The sequence below is a fragment of the Taeniopygia guttata genome, chromosome 22, assembly GCF_048771995.1.
Source record: "Taeniopygia guttata chromosome 22, bTaeGut7.mat, whole genome shotgun sequence".
Classification (NCBI taxonomy): Eukaryota; Metazoa; Chordata; class Aves; order Passeriformes; family Estrildidae; genus Taeniopygia; species Taeniopygia guttata.
The window spans coordinates 2,725,770-2,745,877 of NC_133047.1; the positions used below are offsets into that span (position 1 = coordinate 2,725,770).

Genomic DNA, 20,108 nt, shown 5'->3' on the forward strand with positions numbered 1-20,108 from the left:
CCAGTCTGTTCCTGGTGATTCCAATGAGCAGTTGGTATTTTACTCTAGAAATAAATGATATTTAAACACTTCTTGAGGCTTTTTCAGGAGCCAGGATTGAAATGTACATCAGGTTTTAGTACCCACAGCTAAAAGAGTAATAAATTGCACACACACAGTATTTAGTGACTGTTATAACATGAATAACACTCTCTGTAGCATTGATGCTGTTGATAAAACAAAAATTATAACCCAGCAAAATAAATGGAATTAAGGACTGTTCTATTCAAGTTAGTGTGCATCTCTGTGGATCCGTTTCCTTCTGGATTTTTTGGCAGGTATTTATTATTTCTTTGATTGGAGACATCAAGTTCCAGCATTTCAACACTGTGCTTGAGACTTATATTTACAAACACTTCAGTGCAACCCTGGCCTATGTGTGAGTATTGGTCCCAAAGCTCGGGTGCCACCCAGCAGTGTCACTGAGGGCTTTGGGGATGAGATCAGCTCCTGGTGATGTATTTGATGAGGTCATTTTTGATGATGTTAATGTGATAAAGGCAGCAGAGAGCAGAGTTCCATCCCTTCTCTGCATTCAGGAGAAAAAGAATCCTTCTTAGTGCTCTTTTTACCCTCTAAAAAATTCTGTTGTGAGGGTTTTTTCTGTCAAAGCAGACAGGAAAGACATTTCTATCATGGATCTTGGCTTTTCAGCCCTTTGATCAAGCACCCCGTAGCCAAAAGTCATCACCCTTGTGGTGACAGAAGTGAGAAGTTCAAACTGAGGGCAAAACCAGAAACCAAACTGCTTTTGCTCTCTAAAAATCTCCTGTTAATTTTTATTGATCTGCATCAATTGGCTGCCAACCTAAAGGAGGAAACACAGTTTGAAATCCTCTTCTCCTGCCCATCCACACAGTCACTGCTTCCACGTGGGAAGTGGTGGAAGTGGCTTTTCTCCTCCTGCTCCACACATGGGAATTCTGACACAGGGAGAAATCCTCGGTCCCTTCCCCTGGGAGTGGGGTTTGCATCTTCCTGGACAGGTCCTTTCAGGGTAAAAGAAAAGCAGAGTAAGAGGGTGGAATCTGTGACTTTTTAGCCCAAGTTTGGGAAGGAAATGAGCAGTGAGGAGGAGCCCTGTGGTGGTTTTGTGCCTGCAGTTCTTCTCTGGGGCACAGCAGCTGAACCGTGCCTGTATCGCTTCCCCTTTTTGTTTTTTATTTCCAAAGGAAACTCACCAAAGTCCTGAACTGCTACGTGGGGAATGCTGAGGACTCCAGCAAGACAGAGCTGCTCTTTGCAGCCCTGAAGGCCCTGAAATACCTGTTCAGGTTCATCGTGCAGTCACGGGTCTTGTACCTGAGGTGGGTTCAGCCCTTCCATCCCTGCGCCTCCCCTGGGAAACCCACTGGGGTTCCTTCCAGTAAATACCACTAAAGCAGATATTCCTCACCAAATCCTCCATCACTGACTGATTAAGAGGATCTTTCTGCCCTTTGTTTGTGGCTGGAACAAATGAGTTGAGCAAAAATTCAAGTACTAGATTAGAAGGGAGAAAAACCTTTTAGTCCCCCCTAACATGCAATAAGCAGCACATGGTAGACTGAAAAGGAACCCAGTATTTATTTTATAAAGTAAAACATAGAATTTCCTCCTCATTTTCAGAAACTTTAAGAAACTCATAGATACGTCAATCATTAGGTGAGGTGGGAGATGACACATTTCTCCAGTCAAAGTAGTTTAATTGCAGCTTCAAAAACATCCTTCCAGAGATTCACAGTGTGGGTTTAAAACCCTTTATTCATCTCCATTCTGGATTTTTTTTGCTGTTTAATACTTGGAACCCAAGCAGAATTTGCTGCAGTGGCAGCCTGAAAAGTGCAGTTTTCCCTGCAAAATGTCCAATCCCATTTTTACCCCTATGTCTTTGTGGAAGGAGATGGCATTAAGATGTTGTTCCACGGGGTGAAATCCTGTTTCAGCTGCTGGATTTCCATGTGTAACTGGCCCTGCTCTTTGCAGTGTTTATGGGAAGAGTGAGGATGGGAATGAATTCAATGATGCAATTCGCCAACTGTTCCTCTCCTTCAATGTCCTCATGGACCGGCCCCTGGAGGAGGCTGTCAAGATCAAGGTGAGCATCATTTCCAGGGAAAAGTAAAAATCTTTAATTAGATCAACTGGTGCAACTGGGAAGGAGCTGGGGCAGAAAAAGGAAGGAGAGAATTATCCATGAATCACTTCTCCTGCACTTTTCCCACTCTGCACTGCAGATCTGGAGTGGCTGGAGGCTCTTTGGATGCATAAATTTGATTTTAAACCAGTTCTCTGCAGTTGTCCTTATATTTGCTTCTGACAAAAACTGGATTTCCCACGTGTTTCATGTCCTTGGTTTCTTTCTTCTTTCAGGGGGCAGCTTTAAAATATTTGCCCAGCATCATAAATGATGTCAAGCTAGTATTTGACCCCGTTGAGCTCAGGTAACTGTATTAAGTTTGTTTGTCCTCTAAACCCATCTGATCTGGTGGGAAGAGTTTTGGAAACTTGGCTAAAAACAGCCACTCTGGTTACGATCTGATGGTGCAGATCCTGTGCATGGACTCAAGGAAGGGCTTTAAAGGATGTCAGTGGAGTTCCAAGGATTTTCTCCATCCCAGTTTTTCATTCTGGGAGTGCCCAAGCCCAGGCTGGATGGGCTTGGAGCCACCTGGGGCAGTGAGAGGTGTCCCTGCCCATGGCAGGGTGGAGCTGGGTGATTTTAGTGTCCCTTGCTACCCAAATCATCCCAGGATTCTGGGATCCTAACAGGCACCTTGAGATTTTACTGAAAAGCAAAATCTGAGGGCGGTGTAGTGTTGAAACCTCATGCAAGCTTCCACCAGTTCTTGGTGAATGCTCTTGAAAAGCGTGGCAAAGGCCAAGCCTTGGCTGGGAACCCAAAAGTTGTTTTTATCCAGGAAATTCTCAGCCCTGTGGATTCCTGGTGCTCAGAGCTTTGCCCAGCCCTGCCTCCTTGTCCTGACACAAGTGATTTGCTGGGCAGCAGCAGACAGGCAGCAAATGTCCCTGGAATTGAATTAAGGGAATCTGGGGTTGGAGATGAAAGGGGAATCTGGAAGGAGGCTGAGCCTTTGCTGCTGTGGGTGTTCCAAATTTCACCATCAGGCTGCTGAGCTGGTTCAAATGAATCTTTCCAAACTCTTGCTTTGCCTGGCTGTAACAGCCAGTGGGATTTACCTGTGTGGCACTGGAGGGTGTTGCAGCATTTCTGAGAGAGAGAGGGTTTGATTTATGTCTAGAATGAGATTTGAGCTACTCCAGTCTAGGCCTCAGATCTGGGCCTTGTGAGGCCTCCAAGCCTGTGACACAGTTAGAAATTAAGAGTTTGTGGCACAGTTAGAAATTAAGAGTTTGTGGCACAGTTAGAAATTAAGAGTTCCTGTGCCACAGACCCCCAAGAAACACAGCTGCCACTTCTGGTGTGGCCCGGTGCAGGGCAGTGTGTGTGTGGGATGGCGGGCTGGGAATGCTGACCCTCTGCTCCCTCTGTGCTGCACACAGTGTCCTCTTCAGCAAGTTCATCCAGAGCATCCCTGACAACCAGCTGGTCCGGCAGAAGCTGAACTGCCTGACCAAGATCGTGGAGAGTGACCTGTTCAAGCAGGCTGGTGAGTGGCACTTGGAAGGCTCTGGGTTCTGTCAGGGGCCACCCACCCTTCAAAACCCTTCCCCTGCAGTCATCAGGGGCAATCCACCGTTAAATCCAACTCTGGAAGCATTCCTTGCCATGGAAGAACTGAGTTTTTTTGCTGTTCAGTCTTTATACAATGCCCACTGTGTGGGATCCTGATCCAGGGAGGTGATGTAGAAGGAGGGAGAAGCTGAGTGTGCTGTTTGGTGGAATATACAGAATTAGTGAATGAAAGGGCAGGGTTAGATGGGATATTGGGAAGGAATTCCTCCCTGTGAGGGTGCTGAGGGACTGGGATGGAATTCCCAGTGAGCTGTGGCTGTCCCTGGATCCCTGGCAGTGCCCGAGCCCAGGCTGGAGCAGCCTGGGACAGTGGGAGCTGTCCCTGCCATGGCAGGGCTGGGATGAGATGATCTTTTTGGTCCCTTCAACCCAACCCATTCTGGGATTCCATTATTCAAATTACAGATCATTTATGACTCTCTCCAGTCCGTTTGTTGTAACTCCAGTGGCTGTAAGGAAGTTGTGGTGTCCCAGGTGGAATCGGGAGCAGGACACTGCTGGGAGGTGCCCACAGCCAGGGCATGCTGAGGCTCTGCTCTGTCCCTGTGTCACTTTGCAGAGTGCAGAGATGCCCTCCTGCCCCTGCTCATCGATCAGCTGAGTGGGCAGCTGGATGACAACTCCAGCAAGCCCGACCACGAGGCCAGCTCCCAGCTCCTGAGCAGTGTCCTGGAGGTCCTGGACCGCAAAGATGTGGTGAGCACGAGCTCTCAGGGCTGCCAGTTCAGCTCAGTTCTTTTGAGAAGTTACAGGAAAGAAACATCCTCAGCTTATGCTTTAATGAGCCAGAATTGTGATATTTATAGAAATTATGATGCCTTGCTGTGCAGGTCTTTGTAGGAGCTCTGTCAGAAAAGGAGTCAGGAGAGGTTGAATTAGTTGTTATCACTACTAGAAGCAGTTACTTCCCTTTCCAGGGACCAAAATATCATCTCAGCTGCTTTGGTGGCTTGTTCAGTAATTTGGAGCAAGTCAAAGAAGTATTATATGGTATAAAAATGAGGGGGTTGCTCGTTCTTTCTATTATGGAATAGGGACAACAATCACTGTTCAGGCAGAAAAATGCACTTCCCACTCTGGCCGTGGGAATTGTTCTGAGTGGCTGTGAACAGAGTGGTTTGAACTGCTCAGAGAAAAGATGTGGAAGCCTCAGGATGAGCTGATGAACCTGGGACAGATCCATTGAGGGAATTCTCCACCAAGTGAATCCCAGAGTGTTTGAATTGATCGCTCGTGTGCTTAAATCTCCTTCTTCTTCCTCCCCTAATGGCAATTGAACACGGCCAGGGCAGTCCTCCCACACAGGGAGCTGTGCAGGAAGGCTGTGCCTGAGGAATGGTCTCCAATGTCCCTTGCTGGCTGTCCCCAGGGTGCCACTGCTCTGCACATCCAGCTGATGATGGAGCGGCTGCTGCGCCGGGTCAACCGCACCGTGATCGGGATGAGCCGCCAGTCCCCGCACATCGTGAGAGCCCTTCCCTGCCTCCCCACAGCTCTGACAGAGGGGTTCATACCCTGGGAGCCCTTCCCTGCCTTCCCAGCAGCTTTAACAGTGGGGTTCATTCCCCTGGGAGCCCTTCCCTGCCTTCCCAGCAGCTCTGACAGAGGGGTTCATTCCCCTGGGAACCCTTCCCTACCGCCCCACAGCTCTGACAGAGGGGTTCATACCCTGGGAACCCTTCCCTGCCTCCCCAGCAGCTCTGACAGAGGGGTTCACTCCCCTAGGAACCCTTCCCTACCTCCCCAGCAGCTTTAACAGTGGGGTTCATACCCTGGGAACCCTTCCCTGCCTCCCAGCAGCTGTGACAGAGGGGTTCATACCCTGGGAACCCTTCCCTGCCTCCCCAGCAGCTTTAACAGAGGGGTTCATACCCTGGGAACCCTTCCCTGCCTCCCCAGCAGCTGTGACAGAAGGATTCATGCCCTGGAAGCCCTTCCCTGCCTCCCCAGCAGTCTGACAGAGGGGTTCATACCCTGGGAGCTCTCAGTGGGCAGCAGTGCCTGATGAACTCATCTCTCCTTGCCCTGCAGGGCTTCTGTGCCACCCAGCCACGGCTCCTGGTGTTTTTCTGAGGATTAGGATTCAGGTTATCCCTCTCCAGTCAGAGCTGAGTCACTGAGTCATTTCCTTTTGGCCCCTGTGCACAGAATTCTGTGTCAGCAGAGTGCCTGACACAGGATCTTTGCTGCACTTTGTCACCTGGGCTCAACAGGATGAAATGCTGGGGGATGAGACCATTCAGGGGCATTTCTGTGTGGCAGCTGAGGGGTGCTGGGGTGTTAAAATTTACCCTGGAGCTCATCTACAGCAGGATGGGAAAGCCAGGAGCTGGGGATTTACCTGATTTTTGATAAGTCTGGGGTCACGTTAATGTGCTACCCATGAGAATCGCAGCTGGCCCTGCTAAATCTGAAAATCTGAGTCAGCTTGGAAAAGACTTTTAGTATCTGATGGAGTGGATCAATATATAAAAAACAAAATTCTGTGTTTCTTTCGTGATCCAGGGGGGGAAAGAAAGCACTATCCAGATTTCAAGCTTGAATTTTAGGAATTCTTGAGTGGTTTAGAGGACCAGGTTGATGTTAGGAAACAGATAAGGATATTCTGATCAGTGATACTTGACCAGGTCACACTGATGTGCCAGACTTAGAAGCTCCAGTGCTTAAGCCAGGAAAATAACCCAGTATTTTGTGGTTTTCCCATTCCAGGGTATTTTTGTGGCCTGCATGACAGCCATCCTGAGGCAGATGGATGATTTCCACTACAGCCATTACATCAACACCTTCAAAACCAGGCAGGACATCATTGTAAGTCAGCCTGGCTGGGGAATGACCTCAGCCCACCCAGCGTCACCTCTCTGCTCTGCAGGGTCATTTCTGGGCTGATTTTGGGGTGACCAAACCCTCAGCAGTGGCTCCTGGGGCCGCAGTTTTTGGGAATTTATTCCTGTCACCCTTGCTGGGCATCGGGAGGATTGCTGACTCAGCAGAGCCCAAGAGCAGCATTTGTGGCATTGAGGAAAAACATTTTTTTATGGGTAAGAAAATGTTTGATTTGAGTCAGGAGCCAGAAGAGGGAATGAAGATGGAAAATAAAAACATTTCCCTTTATCTGGCGCTCACTTTGTGCCCCTGTTCTCTTTATCTAATTCTTTCCCCTCCTCTGAAGTTTAATTAAATGCTAGAATCTTGCTTTAGTGCAGAAAGTTCTCAAAATGTTAAAAATTTGCATTCCCCCAAAAACTTGGGGTGTGAAACAAGGTGAAATATTACATTTCTGAGGGGTTTTTCTGCTTAAAATCAGCAGATTTTACGCCAAACTCCCCAAAATGGCCTAAACTTTTATTTTAGCAAGACTGGCGCACAACACAAGAACTGTTGGAGATTTTTTGTCCCTGTATTCTTATTTTACAATTGGGAAGTGGCTGTTTATTGAAATACCAGCTGGGGAAGGGCCTGGAGGTGTGTTCTTCCTGTACCAAAACCCACCAGAAGCTTTGGAATTCAGTTTGGGGAGCCAAGGTGATCCCTTTTTTCCCCTGTGCAGTTGGAAATACAGAATTTCACAGACAATCACTTGCTTTTAAAATCAGCTCTTGAGCCAGCATGGAGCAACAGAGCCATCTACAGTTCACTCACACTTCATGTGGGTTTAGGACTGGTTTTATCTTACCCAAATGATTTGTTGGGCAGGAAGGAAGGAAGATTAAAAAAAGCCAAAATCAGGCGGATTCAGGATTTCTGGAAGTGTTCATCCAGTGAGAAGATTTTCAGGATGATTATAGAAAATAATAATTTCTAATCTGATTTTTATACACCTTTAAATCAGGAGCAAACCTGCCTTTGTAGTGGTGTGGTGGTTGTTAATACCAACAGAAAGTTTTGTTTTTAAAACTCCTTTTATTTCTGATGTTCTTTTTTGGGGTTGTTTGTGCTGCCTTGGCATCATTCCCTGGTGAGTTTAGCACTTTTAGGAGTTAATTCATATCTTCAAAGTGTCCGTGTCAAGTCCAACCCTCTCCTCAGGCTCTGATTTAACAATGCCAAAAGGATTTTTACTGAGGCAGCACCAAGTGCTTCATTCCTCCATCAATATCTTGCCAATTCTTCAGCCCAAACTGTTCAGCTCAACAGATTTTTTTGCTGGTGATCATTTCAAGGGGATGGTTCCTCCTGTGACCTTCTTTGTGTCCCTCTCATATTTGAATATTAATGTGCTGCTGCAGAGAATAGAATTGATTTAAGAGCTCAGAGTGGCTTTTGTATCTGCAGAGACCACAAGGAGGAGATCAATATTCCTGATATTCCCTTCTTTTGCTCATCTCTGTTAGTTTTCCTTTTTTTTCCCTCTCATTCTGCAATTCAACCTTGTTTTTTTTCCAAGTTTGAAGTCACATTTGGAGGGTGTATGTGGAAAAAAAAGTGTCTTTTCTACAATAATGTAGAATCACATCTAAATCACATCTTTGATGTTATATTCACTGCCTCTCTTTAACTGCCTTAAACTGGACCAGGAAAGATTTAACCCACATTAGTGAGTGAAAGTACATTGTCATTTCAGACTTTCTAGATCATTTAGATCTGTTGCACTGTCAGCACTCAGAGATTTGGGAACAAGCCTTGCAATATTGGTTTTGCTCTCTAATCCAGCTTCTCCACAGCTTAATGCAAAACAGCAAAGACAGATATCATTAAGCAGACCAACATTCTGGGCAATTATTTCTCCTTGTGCAAGTGGATGGATGAGATGTCAGGAATAATTTCATTATTGGGCTGTACCAACAGAATGAGAGACTCCTCTTAGGCAGGGCAGGGCACTGATTAATCACTGCAATCCCAAAAATCTGCATTTCCCCAGCTCACAGCATCATCTCCCTGTAATTCCATGGACACAAACTCACCACGTGCAACCTGATGGGCTTTTCTTTTTCCAACAGGATTTCCTGATGGAAACATTCATTATGTTCAAGGATTTGATTGGGAAAAACGTCTATGCAGCTGACTGGATGGTGATGAACATGATGCAGAGCAGGTACAGGGTTTAAATCTGGGTTAAGTCTGGCTTTGGAGCCTCTGTGGACCTGCCAGGAGGGCCACTCACACAAGGCAGTTTCTTTTCTTCAGCTGCTTCAGGTTGGTTTAAATCAGATTTCAGCCAGTTTTAGTTCCACTGCTGGGACTGGAAATCTCTGTCCTGCCTAGAATATAATTGAACCCTGGGGTCTTTTTTATAACTTAATCCAAATAAGTTTTTTTTTGTCTCACTTCTGGGGGATACACATGGAAAACCTAAAGCCAGAAGTGGACAATGTTTAACCCCTCTTGCAGAGAGGAAATTTTCCCCAATATCTAACCTGAGCCTCCCCGATGCAACTTGAGGCTGTTAAACCAAGGGTTAACTTTGCCTGAATATTCCCTGATTTAAAGAATTCCAGCCTTTTTTGGGAGCATCTCTTGCTGTCTCCTGAGCTTGCACATGGGAGCTGTAAACCCAGAGCTGCAATGTCACTGATTTTGCTCACAGAATCACCTTTATTTAATGTTTTTTATCTCTTTAGGGTTTTCCTCCGGGCAGTGAACCAATTCACCTCCGTCCTCAACCGCTTCTTCCTGGATCAAGCTAATTTTGAACTCCAGGTGATTGTCCTGTTTTTCTGGATTTTCTTATGGATCCCAGACCTGCTAGAAGAGCTAAATCCCACTGGTAGCAGGCTGTGGCTCACTGTGGTTCCCCTCCTCATGGAGGGAGCTCTGGGCAGCTTTTTTTGTGCCCGTTGTTGCTTTTCCTTTGTTATCCTCCCATTTTAATCTCCTCTCTCTCCCCCAGCTCTGGAATAATTATTTCCATTTGGCCGTGGCCTTCCTCACTCACGAGTCCCTCCAACTGGAGACCTTCTCCCAGGCCAAACGCAACAAAATCATCAAGAAGTGAGTTCCCATTTCAGGCCCTTTTTTTGCACTCTCACACAGCCCCGGGGTGGAAATGCTGATTAAGGCACTGTGATGAGGGGGTGAGCAGGACAAGAAGTCAGGGCTGTAAATTAGGGTTGCTGGAAGTTTGGGCAGGCAGATCTTGAACACCTCGCCAGGAGTCTCTCCACGGAGAGGTCTGTAATGGAAAGGTTGTCATGATTCCCAAAATTCCCTTTTGCAATTCCTCAGCCTTTGTGGAAGGTAGGTCAGAGGAATCCTAAAAGCTCTCCAGCTTTTAATCCCCCACCTTTTATTTTTTCTTCTTTTCAGTGCCATTCATAGCTCCAAACCAGCAATTTTTAGTCACTGAGCAGCTTTTGCATCTTGATTTCCTTGGAGCTGGGTGCCTCTGAGCATCTTGACACAGACTTTTGTTATGATTTGTCCCCTTTTTTCTGCAGAAGTGGCTTGAAGAAGACTGATAATGAAATCTTTTTGCATTGCCTTGATGTCAGAGATTAAAGCTTTAGGAAAAAAAAAAACCCAAACCCAACCAAAGGTGGGGTGGAATTGATTGGAGGAAGCAGGAGGGCTGCAGCTTTCAGGAAATCTGAATTTCCAGGAAATTCTGCTCTCAGCAATCTGCAGTGCCCTCTCAGAGTGAGCCATGGCCACTTGTGGCTTTGCCATTCACTTCTCCAGCAGCATTCCAAGGATCATTTCAGTGCTTGGGCCTTTCTCATCTCTTCTTTTAATTCTGTTTCCAGGTATGGGGACATGAGGAAAGAAATTGGCTTCAAAATCAGGGATATGTGGTATAACCTGGGTGAGTTCCAGCGAAAGAATTACCTTTATTCCAGCTCTCAAGCTGGCTTTCAAATCCTTTTATTTCCTTATAAAAGCTGCACGTGTTTAATGTGGGGAAATGCACTTAAACTTCAGCTGTTTCAGCACACAAAAACCTCCATTTTCCTGTGAATAACTTGGAAAAGCTGATTTTCTCCTCACATCAGCTGCTAAGATAATTTCTTAGATTCCCTCTAAAGGATGTTCTGCTATGTAAAGGGTGAGTGGGATTTTTCAGAGAGCTTTTTTTTTTGTGTGCTTTATAATTCAGCTTAGTTATTTCCTTGGGCTATTCCTGAATTTTGGAGCTGTAACCTGTTAATTCTCCCTCAAGTAACATCCACATAAAATCCACATTCTGAGCAGAGTGTTTGTTGTGTGAATAATGTGCTTTAACGTTGGGAAATCCAAACCCTGCCACTGGATGGATTTGACTTTCAGTTTCTTGCAGGTCCCCACAAAATAAAATTCATCCCAGCAATGGTGGGGCCAATCCTGGAGGTGACCCTGGTCCCAGAGCCCGAGCTGAGGAAAGCAACAATTCCCATTTTTTTTGACATGATGCAGTGTGAGTTCAACTTCAGTGGGAACGGGAACTTCCACATGGTAAGGGATGCCCTATATAACTAATATATACAATAATGCAATATATATAGATATTAAATACAATATAATATGAAATATAGATATACAATATGCAAAAAGACAATATTTTAGTGTATAATATGTACAGTATTATACAGAATGTGATTGTATATTCATTATGTATGACTATAAAATAATATCTATTTTAAATAATATATATATTAAAATAGTATATAATAAAATATTTAATATAGTTAACTATAAATATATAAATATATAAATACAATATATTTAAAATAATATATATATTACAATAATTATATATATATATATATATATATATATATATATATATATATATAAATGCACTGTAATACATGTATTTGCAATATACACACACAATACTGGTATCTTCACTACAAATGTTCCATATTCTCCATTGGGCAAAATAAAAATAGAATACTTGAACAAAACAAAAAAATTCCCACCCAAAATTGTGCCAAACCCCTTGGCAAGCCCCTCTGGTTTGTAGGGTTCAGGACTTGCCAGTTCTGTCCTGCCTGAGCCTTTCCATGACTTTGACAATCCTTTTTTCCCCTTTTTCCCTTTTTTTCCCCTTTTTTTTAACTGCTTCCCAGTTAAGAGGTGAGCACTGACACCTCTGCAAATGAAAGCCCTTCCTTGCATTTGCAGAGGTGTCGATGTTCACCTCTAAACTGGGAAGCAGTTTGGGGACCTCAGAGGGTCTAAAATACAATTTTAGCTGTTTATTCACCTTTACAATAACAACATAAAATCCCCCACAGACTTTGGGCTGTAAGTGCCTGCAGAAATCTGCTGGGCAGTCAAATATTCGGATTTTTTGGTCGCAGAGCACTGCTGTGTGGGGTGGGAGAGGGAGGACTTGCATTTCCTTGCTCCAATCTTATATTTTGGATTTTTTCCTCCTTTTATTCTGCCTCAGCACTGAGAGCAGCCTGGCCTTGGCCTGTGGGGAGGCTCAGGAGCCCCCCAGGCTGTTCCTGTGCCAGCCCCTGCTCCTGAGAGCTGCTCCATGGTTTGACTGGGATTTTTGTGCCTTTCCAGTTTGAAAACGAGCTGATCACCAGGCTGGACCAGGAGGTGGAGGGGGGCCGAGGGGATGAGCAGTACAAGATCCTGCTGGAGAAACTGTGAGTTTTTAAAAGCACCTGGAGGCTCTTTTTATATATTTTCCACACTTTATTGGGCTGCTTTTCTAATGCAAAGAAGCCCTAATTCATTAATTATTCCAGTGAGCAGGAAGGTGGAGCAGCTGCAGTGATCTTAGTGCTGTGCAGGTGTTCTGAGGCTGATTGCCCAAAAATGAGAGGTTTATTTGCACTTTCAACTGCCCTAAACTGGAGATGGAATTCAGAGTCGGCTGCCAAACTTTGGGAGGGGGCTGCAAGTGGAAGAACAGGCTAAATTGGAGCTTTTAGCAGCAAAAACTCAATTTTTTTTGACCAGCAAGTGCTGTCCTGCCCTGCCTGAGTTGGCAGTCTCAGGTGTGTGTGTCCAGCAGGGAGTGTCCATCCAGGGAAACGCTGAAGATTTTGGGTAATTCCCGGGGAAATGCCATTTGGCAGTGCTGGGAGGCAGAGCTGAGCGCTGCCCGTGTCCCTGCAGGCTGCTGGAGCACTGCAGGAAGCACAAGTACCTGTCAGCCCCGGGAGAGGTGTTTGCCCTGCTGGTCAGCAGCCTCCTGGAGAACCTGCTGGACTACAGGACCATCATGCATGATGAGAGCAAGGAGAACCGCATGAGCTGCACCGTCAACGTGCTGGTACGGCTGGGGACATGTCCTGGGGCTGGGGACCCTTCCCTTGGGCTGGGGATCCTCTCCTTGGGCTGGGGACACCTCCCTTGGGCTGGGGACACGTCCCGGGGCTGGGGACCCTTCCCTCGGGCTGGGGACCCTTCCCTGGGGCTGGGGATCCTCTCCTTGGGCTGGGGACACCTCCCTTGGGCTGGGGACACGTCCCGGGGCTGGGGACACGTCCCGGGGCTGGGGACCCTTCCCTTGGGCTGGGGACCCTTCCCTTGGCCTGGGGACCCTTCCCTTGGGCTGGGGACACGTCCCGGGGCTGGGGACCCTCTCCTCGGGCTGGGGACCCTTCCCTCGGGCTGGGGACACGTCCCTTGGGCTGGGGACCCTTCCCTTGGGCTGGGGACCCTTCCCTTGGGCTGGGGACCCTTCCCTTGGGCTGGGGACCCTTCCCTTGGGCTGGGGACACATCCCCGGGGCTGGGGACCCTTTCCTTAGGCTGGGGACCCTTCCCGTGGGCTGGGGACACATCCCCGGGGCTGGGGACCCTTCCCTTGGGCGGGGGACACGTTCCCGGGCTGGGGACACCTCCCCAGGGTGGAGACTCTTCCCCGGACTGGGGACACCTCCCCTGGGCTTTGGACACCTCCCCTGGGCTTTTCTAGACCTCCTTGGAATAATTTTTGATCTAGGGGAGGATTTTACTGAATTCCTCATGCCATTTTGGTTAATGATGTGCTCGAGTCAGGCTCTGGAGCTACAATCACAGAAAGATGGACAGTCCAAAATCAGGTCCTTGGCTGATCCTCCCAATCTGGAACCCTGGGACACAGGCAGAGACCGGGATCCCTGTTCCCCTGCAAAGAGCCTGTCTAACTTTAGACAAGTGATTTCTCTGATTTGTCCCTTTTTTGGAGGTGCTGGTGCCCCTCTGCTATGAAGGGATGGTCCCAGAGATGGATCCACCTGAGCAGCCAAAACAACAGCAAATAGCCCCAAAATTCCTAAAACTGCTGCTCAGGTTACTTGCCCAGAGATGATTCTGCAAATCTGTGTTGCTCCACATTGCCAATGTTGGACTTTTTCTCTTGTTGGCAGAATTTTTACAAGGAGAAGAAGCGAGAGGACATTTACATCAGGTAGGCCGTGTCCTGGAGCCTGGCCAAGCCTTTGGAGCTCCCGTGGATACAGGAATCCTTCCCAGCAAGGAATTGCTTTTGCTTTTCTCAGGTATCTGTACAAGCTCAGGGACCTGCACACAGACTGTGAGAACTTCACAGAGGCTGCCTACACCCTGCTGCTGCACGCTGAGCTGCTCCAGGTATCCCCAGGTTTGGGACTGCATGAGGCAAAACCACCTCAGAATAACCCAAACCCACATTTTTCTGCTTTTAATGGGACTTTTTAGGTAGCAGTGGTCATTGAGTGGTTTCACAGTCTTGGGGATTCCACAGCAAAATAATTATAATTATGATATATATAATTATATATACATAAAATGATATAGTTATATATATATGTGACAAGCATGTTTCTCTCCCTCTCAAGATTTTTCATAGAGGTGCACAGAGAGAAATGAAAGAAAAAACAATTTATATTTCTGCTCCTTGTTTTTCCTATGTAGAATGTGTTTAGAGAATTGTTTACCTAAAATAAGTGCTTGATTAGATTCTGGTGAGGATTGTTTGAGCCTGATGGCAAATCCAACCTAACCCAATCCAATCCAATCCAATCCAACCCAATCCAACCCAATCCAACCCAATCCAATCCAATCCAACCCAATCCAACCCACCTGGGGTTGGACTCTCAGAGAGGGTCACGAGTTGTGTTAGAGTCAGAAAAAGTAGTATGTAGTTTTAGTATCCTCCTTTTATATAGTATATGAATGTATTTTAGCATAGTTATAATAAAGAAATCATTCAGCCTTCTAAACTGAGTCAAACATCATCATTTATTCCCATTGAGTTCACCTACATTAACAATATATATATAATGATATTATGAGATATAAATAATCACATATGATATATCTATATAATTGTATGTTATATATAAAATAAGTGATATAATCTAATAATAATGACAAAAGAAGAATCGTTATTAGCATCCTCCTGCTGCAGTGAGCTGGGAGAGAACGTCTCAGGTTTTTATCCCTGCCAAACTTCCTTTGCCTCAGTGAGGGATTTGTTTTGAGTCGCCCTGTGAGGATTTATCTGGAAGTGTGGCAGTTGTTGCAGCTTTGCCTTTTTCCCTGTGCCAGTGGTCAGAGAAGCCCTGTGTGCCTCACCTGCTGCAGAGGGACTCCTACTGCGTGTACTCCCAGCAGGAGCTCAAGGAGAAGCTCTACCAGGAGATCATCTCCTTCTTCGACAGGGGCAAGGTGAGATCCTGCAGCAAGCCCTGCCTTGGCAAACCCACTTTGCTGTGGATTTAGGATTTTATCACTGGGAAATTCTTGGCTCAGTGGTTGGGGCAGGCTGGGGTTGGTTAAAAGGGGAAAAGCAGATGTGGTTCCACACCTGGCTGGGATTTTGACAGGGATCCCAATGCTGCCATCAGGATTTAAATATCTCCAGACAAACACGTGCCTTTGTGTTATCTGGTGATATTTAAATCCTATTTGTGTGTTGGCCAAAGAGTGTCTGGAAGGTGAAGCTGTTGAAGGTTCTGGGTAGATGGGAGCAGGGCAGGAGTTTTCCTTCCTTGCTTCCCCTGGGAGTGGCTCCTGGCAGGTTTCTGGGCTTGCAGGGAGAGAGACTTCCCTGGCTGGCACTCACCTGGGAGCTGCACCTTGGGGAGAGGCTTCTGCCAGGCTGAATGCCTCTGAGCTGAAATAAGGGAAATTTAGGTGGGATCTTGGGGAGGAATGTCAGGGTTTGGGATTGGGATGGAATTCCCAGAGCAGCTGTGGCTGCCCCTGGATCTCTGTGAGTGTCCAGGCTGGAGCAGCCTGGGACAGTGGGAGGTGTCCCTGCCCATGGCAGGAGTGGCACTGGGCTCTGAGGTCCCTTTCCACCCAAATTCCATGATTCCATGATGAGACAAACCCAAGGAACCCCTGTCCCAGTGCTGCTGGAGGAGGAGACCACCTGGGCTTCTCTCTCTGCTGTTCAGACCTGTCCTTCCTCCTCCCAGTGCCTCAGTTTCTCGTGTCAGGATCTCAGTGGAGACCTGGCTTTGTAAATCACTCTCAGATCTCCAAATCACAAGATCTGTATGACTGTAATAATCCCTGCAAATAAAAAAAAAAAAAAAAAGAAAATGCACAGCAGAGTCTGAGGGAAACCTGGCAGAGCATGAAAGTAGTGCCTGAATTAAAATCAGCTGCGTTTTTGTTTACCTATTTGTGCTAATGAAGGCTTTTAACTGAGTCTTTCATGTTGCTTGTGCTCTTCTTCCCCCTCCTGCCTGTCCTCACCCTCTGGAGATGTGGGAAAAAGCCATTCAGCTGAGCAAGGAGCTGGCTGACATGTATGAAAACAAGGTCTTTGACTACGAGGGACTTGGTAATCTCCTGGTAAGGCTTTTTCCCTCCATATCCAGCAGGCTGCTGACTGCTTCAGTTAATACTGTTCAACAGGATAAGCCTAAGATAAATGTATGTTAAAGACAAACAAACCAACTTAACCCCATGCTTTTGTAAAGGTTAGTAGTAGAATAAATATTTTCATAGTGTCTTTTCACCTCCTAATTAGCATGATAATACCATTTGCAGATGTTTAGAATTCTTGATCTTAACCAAATGAATTCAGGGTGTATTTTCAGGCTCCATAAATCACATCACCTTGTTATTTCTGTGGTCAAAGTGCTGGGCATGAGCACAGAGCTAGAGAATCCTCTTGGCTCCGAATTCTGCCTTTTAGTGGTTAAGGATGGAACCAGATGGTCTTTATGTTCTTTCACAACAGAATCATCTGCCCAGTTTTATTTCTGCCAGTTCTCTGACATTTGTCACCATTTGTGTCTGTTCTCTTTCAGAATGTATTTGTATTTCATTTGTTTTCCCACAGTGAAGGATTTCAAATATCCTTCTGGAATCCTAAAGCTGTGGCATTGTTCTCATGTCTGCAGACCAGGAAATGAAGTTGGTTCTGGCCCAGACAAAGCAAATATTTAATCAAGTAAATGGATAAGGATGAGAGACTGCATCAAAGGGCAGTTGTGAAGTGTGTTCTGAGGGCAGAGATCAGGAATTGTCCCTGGGAATGTGAGCTGGCAGTGTCCTGGACTATTCCAAAGTGAAAGTGTTGTTTTCTTTTCCAGAAAAAAAGAGCTACTTTCTATGAGAACATCATGAAGGCCATGAGACCTCAGCCTGAGTACTTTGCTGTTGGGTACTATGGACAGGGTTTTCCCTCTTTCCTGAGGGTAAGGATCCTTCCCCACTCAACCTCTCCACTGCTGGAGACCCTAAAAGTCACAATTTTTGCAGAGCTTCCAAGAAAATTCGGTGCCAAACTCCTTTTCCTTTCAGTGGCACTGACAGATCTAAATCCCAGGAGTGTTTCAGAGCATTTCAGTGTCTAAAAAGAATCAAATTAGAGATGAAATTTTGTGTGTTCCAGCTTGAGTGGAGTCTGGGTGTTACAATAGGTTTTTTAGATGAGTGTTAAATTCTTCTATGGATTTAAGCAGAATTTACCTTCTGTGTTTGTGCTCCCTCTGAAATGTGATTGCTGCTGTTAGAAAATGTTTGGCCTGTGAAGAAATTATCCCATTGCTTTTCAGCCTCAATAAACCAAATTTTCAGAACGGGGATTATTCATATATAATGATATATACATAAAATGATATAGTTATATATATAATGATATAATGAGATATATTATGTGTGGGACAAACTCTCTCTCAGGTAGAGTTTGTCCCACACAGAAGAATTCAAGTGTAAAGGTGATTCTTATTTAAGACAGCTGCTGAGCACTGCTGGATCTGTGTGGAGGACAGGAATGACTCAGATCCAGGGTCAGCAAGGCTGAAAATATTCCTGTTATTTAAAATTCAGGGCCATTTTACCTGCTCAGACTGGAGCTGTTTGAAGTTCTGGTCTTCAGTGGATGCCAAGCTTAAAAAAAAGAGGAGAATGTTAAGTTAGAGCTGTGTGAGGAGATGGCACAAAGGGCTTTCAGCTCCAGGCCAGGTTTTGGAATCCATCCCTTCCTGAAACCACTGCCAGGTGGAAAAATGGTTGGCCATGGTCTGGTGGTGGGTGTGTAGAACAGAACTGCCAGGACATTGTGGGTGGTGGTGGTCAGGAATGGGGTGAAATTCCCACCTGTGCCAGGGACATTCCTCACACCAGGCCTGGCAGGCAGCAGGCAGCTGCCTGTATTTGAGAATTTCCTGGCACATTTATTCTGGCACTAAAAACCAGCTCCTGGCTGAGATTCCTGTGCTGAGGCTGGGAGTTTTGGGAGTGCTGGGAGGTGTGAGCAGCCCGGTGACTCTGGGCTGTGTTTGTGTGGACAAACCTGTGTGAGGGTGTCCCTGCTCATTGCAGGTGGCCTTTAAAAGCTCCTTTCCAACCCTAGTTGATGATTCTTTTTGGAGCAATGGATTTTTTAGACAAATTTGAGGTTCCCCTTGCTCCCAGGATGTGCTGTGCCCTCATTCCTGTGTTCCTCCCTTCACCTTCTCTGTCCTGCTGGGATCAACCTTTCCCATAAACCAGGTTTGGAAAGCTCAGTCCCACTGCTCTGTTGTGTTTTAATTCCCTTTTTCTTCTCCTGCCCACAGAATAAGGTTTTCATCTACCGTGGCAAAGAGTACGAGCGGAGGGAGGATTTTAACCTGAAGCTGCTGACCCAGTTCCCCAGTGCTGAGAAGATGACCAGCACAGCCCCTCCAGCAGAGGAGATCAAGGCTTCCCCCAGACAGTGTATCTTTTGGGTTTGGGGCAGCTTGGCACGCCCCAGAGCTCCCTGTTCCCTACAACAACAGCAGCAGTGAGAAGTGAGGGGTTCTTGCTTCAGGGGGATGTGGAGGCAGGCACTGGGCATGAAAATGAGGGTATCCAGAGCTGTAAGGGTGGATTTAAAGGCTGTTTGAGGCTGTCAGGGTGAGAAACAGGCTGCAGGGAGGATTTCCTGTGTTCTCACTCAGGTGGTGCTGGCTGCTTTGGCCATGGTGGGACCCACTTGGCTGTTTCTGGGTGACAGATGGGAAGCGCAGGCTGTGAAAGTAGGATGAGAAGTGAAGGGTAATCCTTTCTTCCCTGCAGTCCTTCAGCATTTATGAAGTGCTGGGGTTTGTGTGTTTTTTCCCCTGCAAGTGCCTTTGTAAGAAGTGTGAAGTGATTATGTCACTAAAAGTTGTTAGGTGCAGAGCCTGTACTGTTTTTTAATGCTGATTTTTTCCCCTTGCTGGTGGGACTCCAGGCTGTGTCCCAAGCTCCCCAGCAGGCTTCAGATCCTCTGAATTGTGAGTGTGAGCCAGTGGAGATGCTCCAGATTGCTGCCAGTGACTCCAGTCAGGAAAGCCAAGTTCTGGGTTTCCAGCCTGTGCTCTCCAGGCCAGGCTGAGGAATCTGAAGGTCCATTTTGGCCCTCAAACCCTGTGCACAAAGGCCCAGGCCAGGCAGTGATAGCAGATGCTTCCTGCTCCATCCTCCTGCCAAGCACTGAATCCACATAGGAAATTAAAATCCATTCAGGATCAAACTTGGTATCAAAAATGCCTCTTCTGTTGCTGCTTTGTTTCAGCTGCTTCCTTTGCATCTGTTTGTGTTTGTTCTGATGTTTCTGGCTCGGGATGAAGCTGAGCAGCAGAATTTGGATGCAGATCTGAACCCTCCCCAAGGTTTGGGGGTGTTGGGTTCCGGGACTCTGGCACAGCCCTGGGATGAAGGGAGCAGCTGCAGGGCTTGGATTTGGGACAGGTTCTCCTTGGACTCCCACAAACCTCCCGAGATGAGGAGTGCCCAGATCTCTGTTGTCTCAGGCAGACCTTGCTGCTCCTGGGGTTGGTTTTAATTTCAGCCTCCTTTAGCCTCCTTTGCCTCAGGCTCTTTTTTATTTCTTTAGGCTTTTCTTTTTGCTCTTGTACGCCAAAATACCTGTTTTTTCTTTTGGTAGTGATGTGCTGGGGCTGCCAGATGAGCTGTGCTGAGCCTCAGGGTTCCCTGCAGCCCAGAGCAGCCCAGTGGCACAGCTGGGCACGGGGAGATGTGCAGGGCTCAGTGGGGCACCAGCCCAAGGCAGGGGCTCTGCTGGCACACACAGCTCCTCAGCTGGGCTCAGAGCCTGG

The 20,108-nt window shown here is 46.7% G+C and overlaps 1 protein-coding gene across 2 annotated transcripts in view; it reads left to right on the forward strand.

Annotated features, from left to right (window-relative positions):
• Nucleotides 1–20,108, forward strand: part of DOCK5 (dedicator of cytokinesis 5) — a 77,519-nt gene that overhangs the window by 39,155 nt on the left and 18,256 nt on the right. For both annotated transcript variants that reach the window (XM_030289676.4, XM_030289677.4), the window contains exons 21-41: nucleotides 318–418; nucleotides 1,212–1,346; nucleotides 2,005–2,116; nucleotides 2,392–2,462; nucleotides 3,544–3,650; nucleotides 4,296–4,432; nucleotides 5,106–5,201; nucleotides 6,446–6,544; nucleotides 8,674–8,768; nucleotides 9,295–9,373; nucleotides 9,564–9,664; nucleotides 10,417–10,475; nucleotides 10,947–11,101; nucleotides 12,167–12,252; nucleotides 12,728–12,884; nucleotides 13,965–14,005; nucleotides 14,097–14,187; nucleotides 15,127–15,246; nucleotides 16,294–16,383; nucleotides 17,130–17,234; nucleotides 18,600–18,741. In XM_030289676.4, coding sequence (XP_030145536.4) covers nucleotides 318–418; nucleotides 1,212–1,346; nucleotides 2,005–2,116; nucleotides 2,392–2,462; nucleotides 3,544–3,650; nucleotides 4,296–4,432; nucleotides 5,106–5,201; nucleotides 6,446–6,544; nucleotides 8,674–8,768; nucleotides 9,295–9,373; nucleotides 9,564–9,664; nucleotides 10,417–10,475; nucleotides 10,947–11,101; nucleotides 12,167–12,252; nucleotides 12,728–12,884; nucleotides 13,965–14,005; nucleotides 14,097–14,187; nucleotides 15,127–15,246; nucleotides 16,294–16,383; nucleotides 17,130–17,234; nucleotides 18,600–18,741 — 2,179 coding nt within the window. The remainder of the gene's footprint in view (nucleotides 1–317; nucleotides 419–1,211; nucleotides 1,347–2,004; nucleotides 2,117–2,391; nucleotides 2,463–3,543; nucleotides 3,651–4,295; nucleotides 4,433–5,105; nucleotides 5,202–6,445; nucleotides 6,545–8,673; nucleotides 8,769–9,294; nucleotides 9,374–9,563; nucleotides 9,665–10,416; nucleotides 10,476–10,946; nucleotides 11,102–12,166; nucleotides 12,253–12,727; nucleotides 12,885–13,964; nucleotides 14,006–14,096; nucleotides 14,188–15,126; nucleotides 15,247–16,293; nucleotides 16,384–17,129; nucleotides 17,235–18,599; nucleotides 18,742–20,108) is intronic.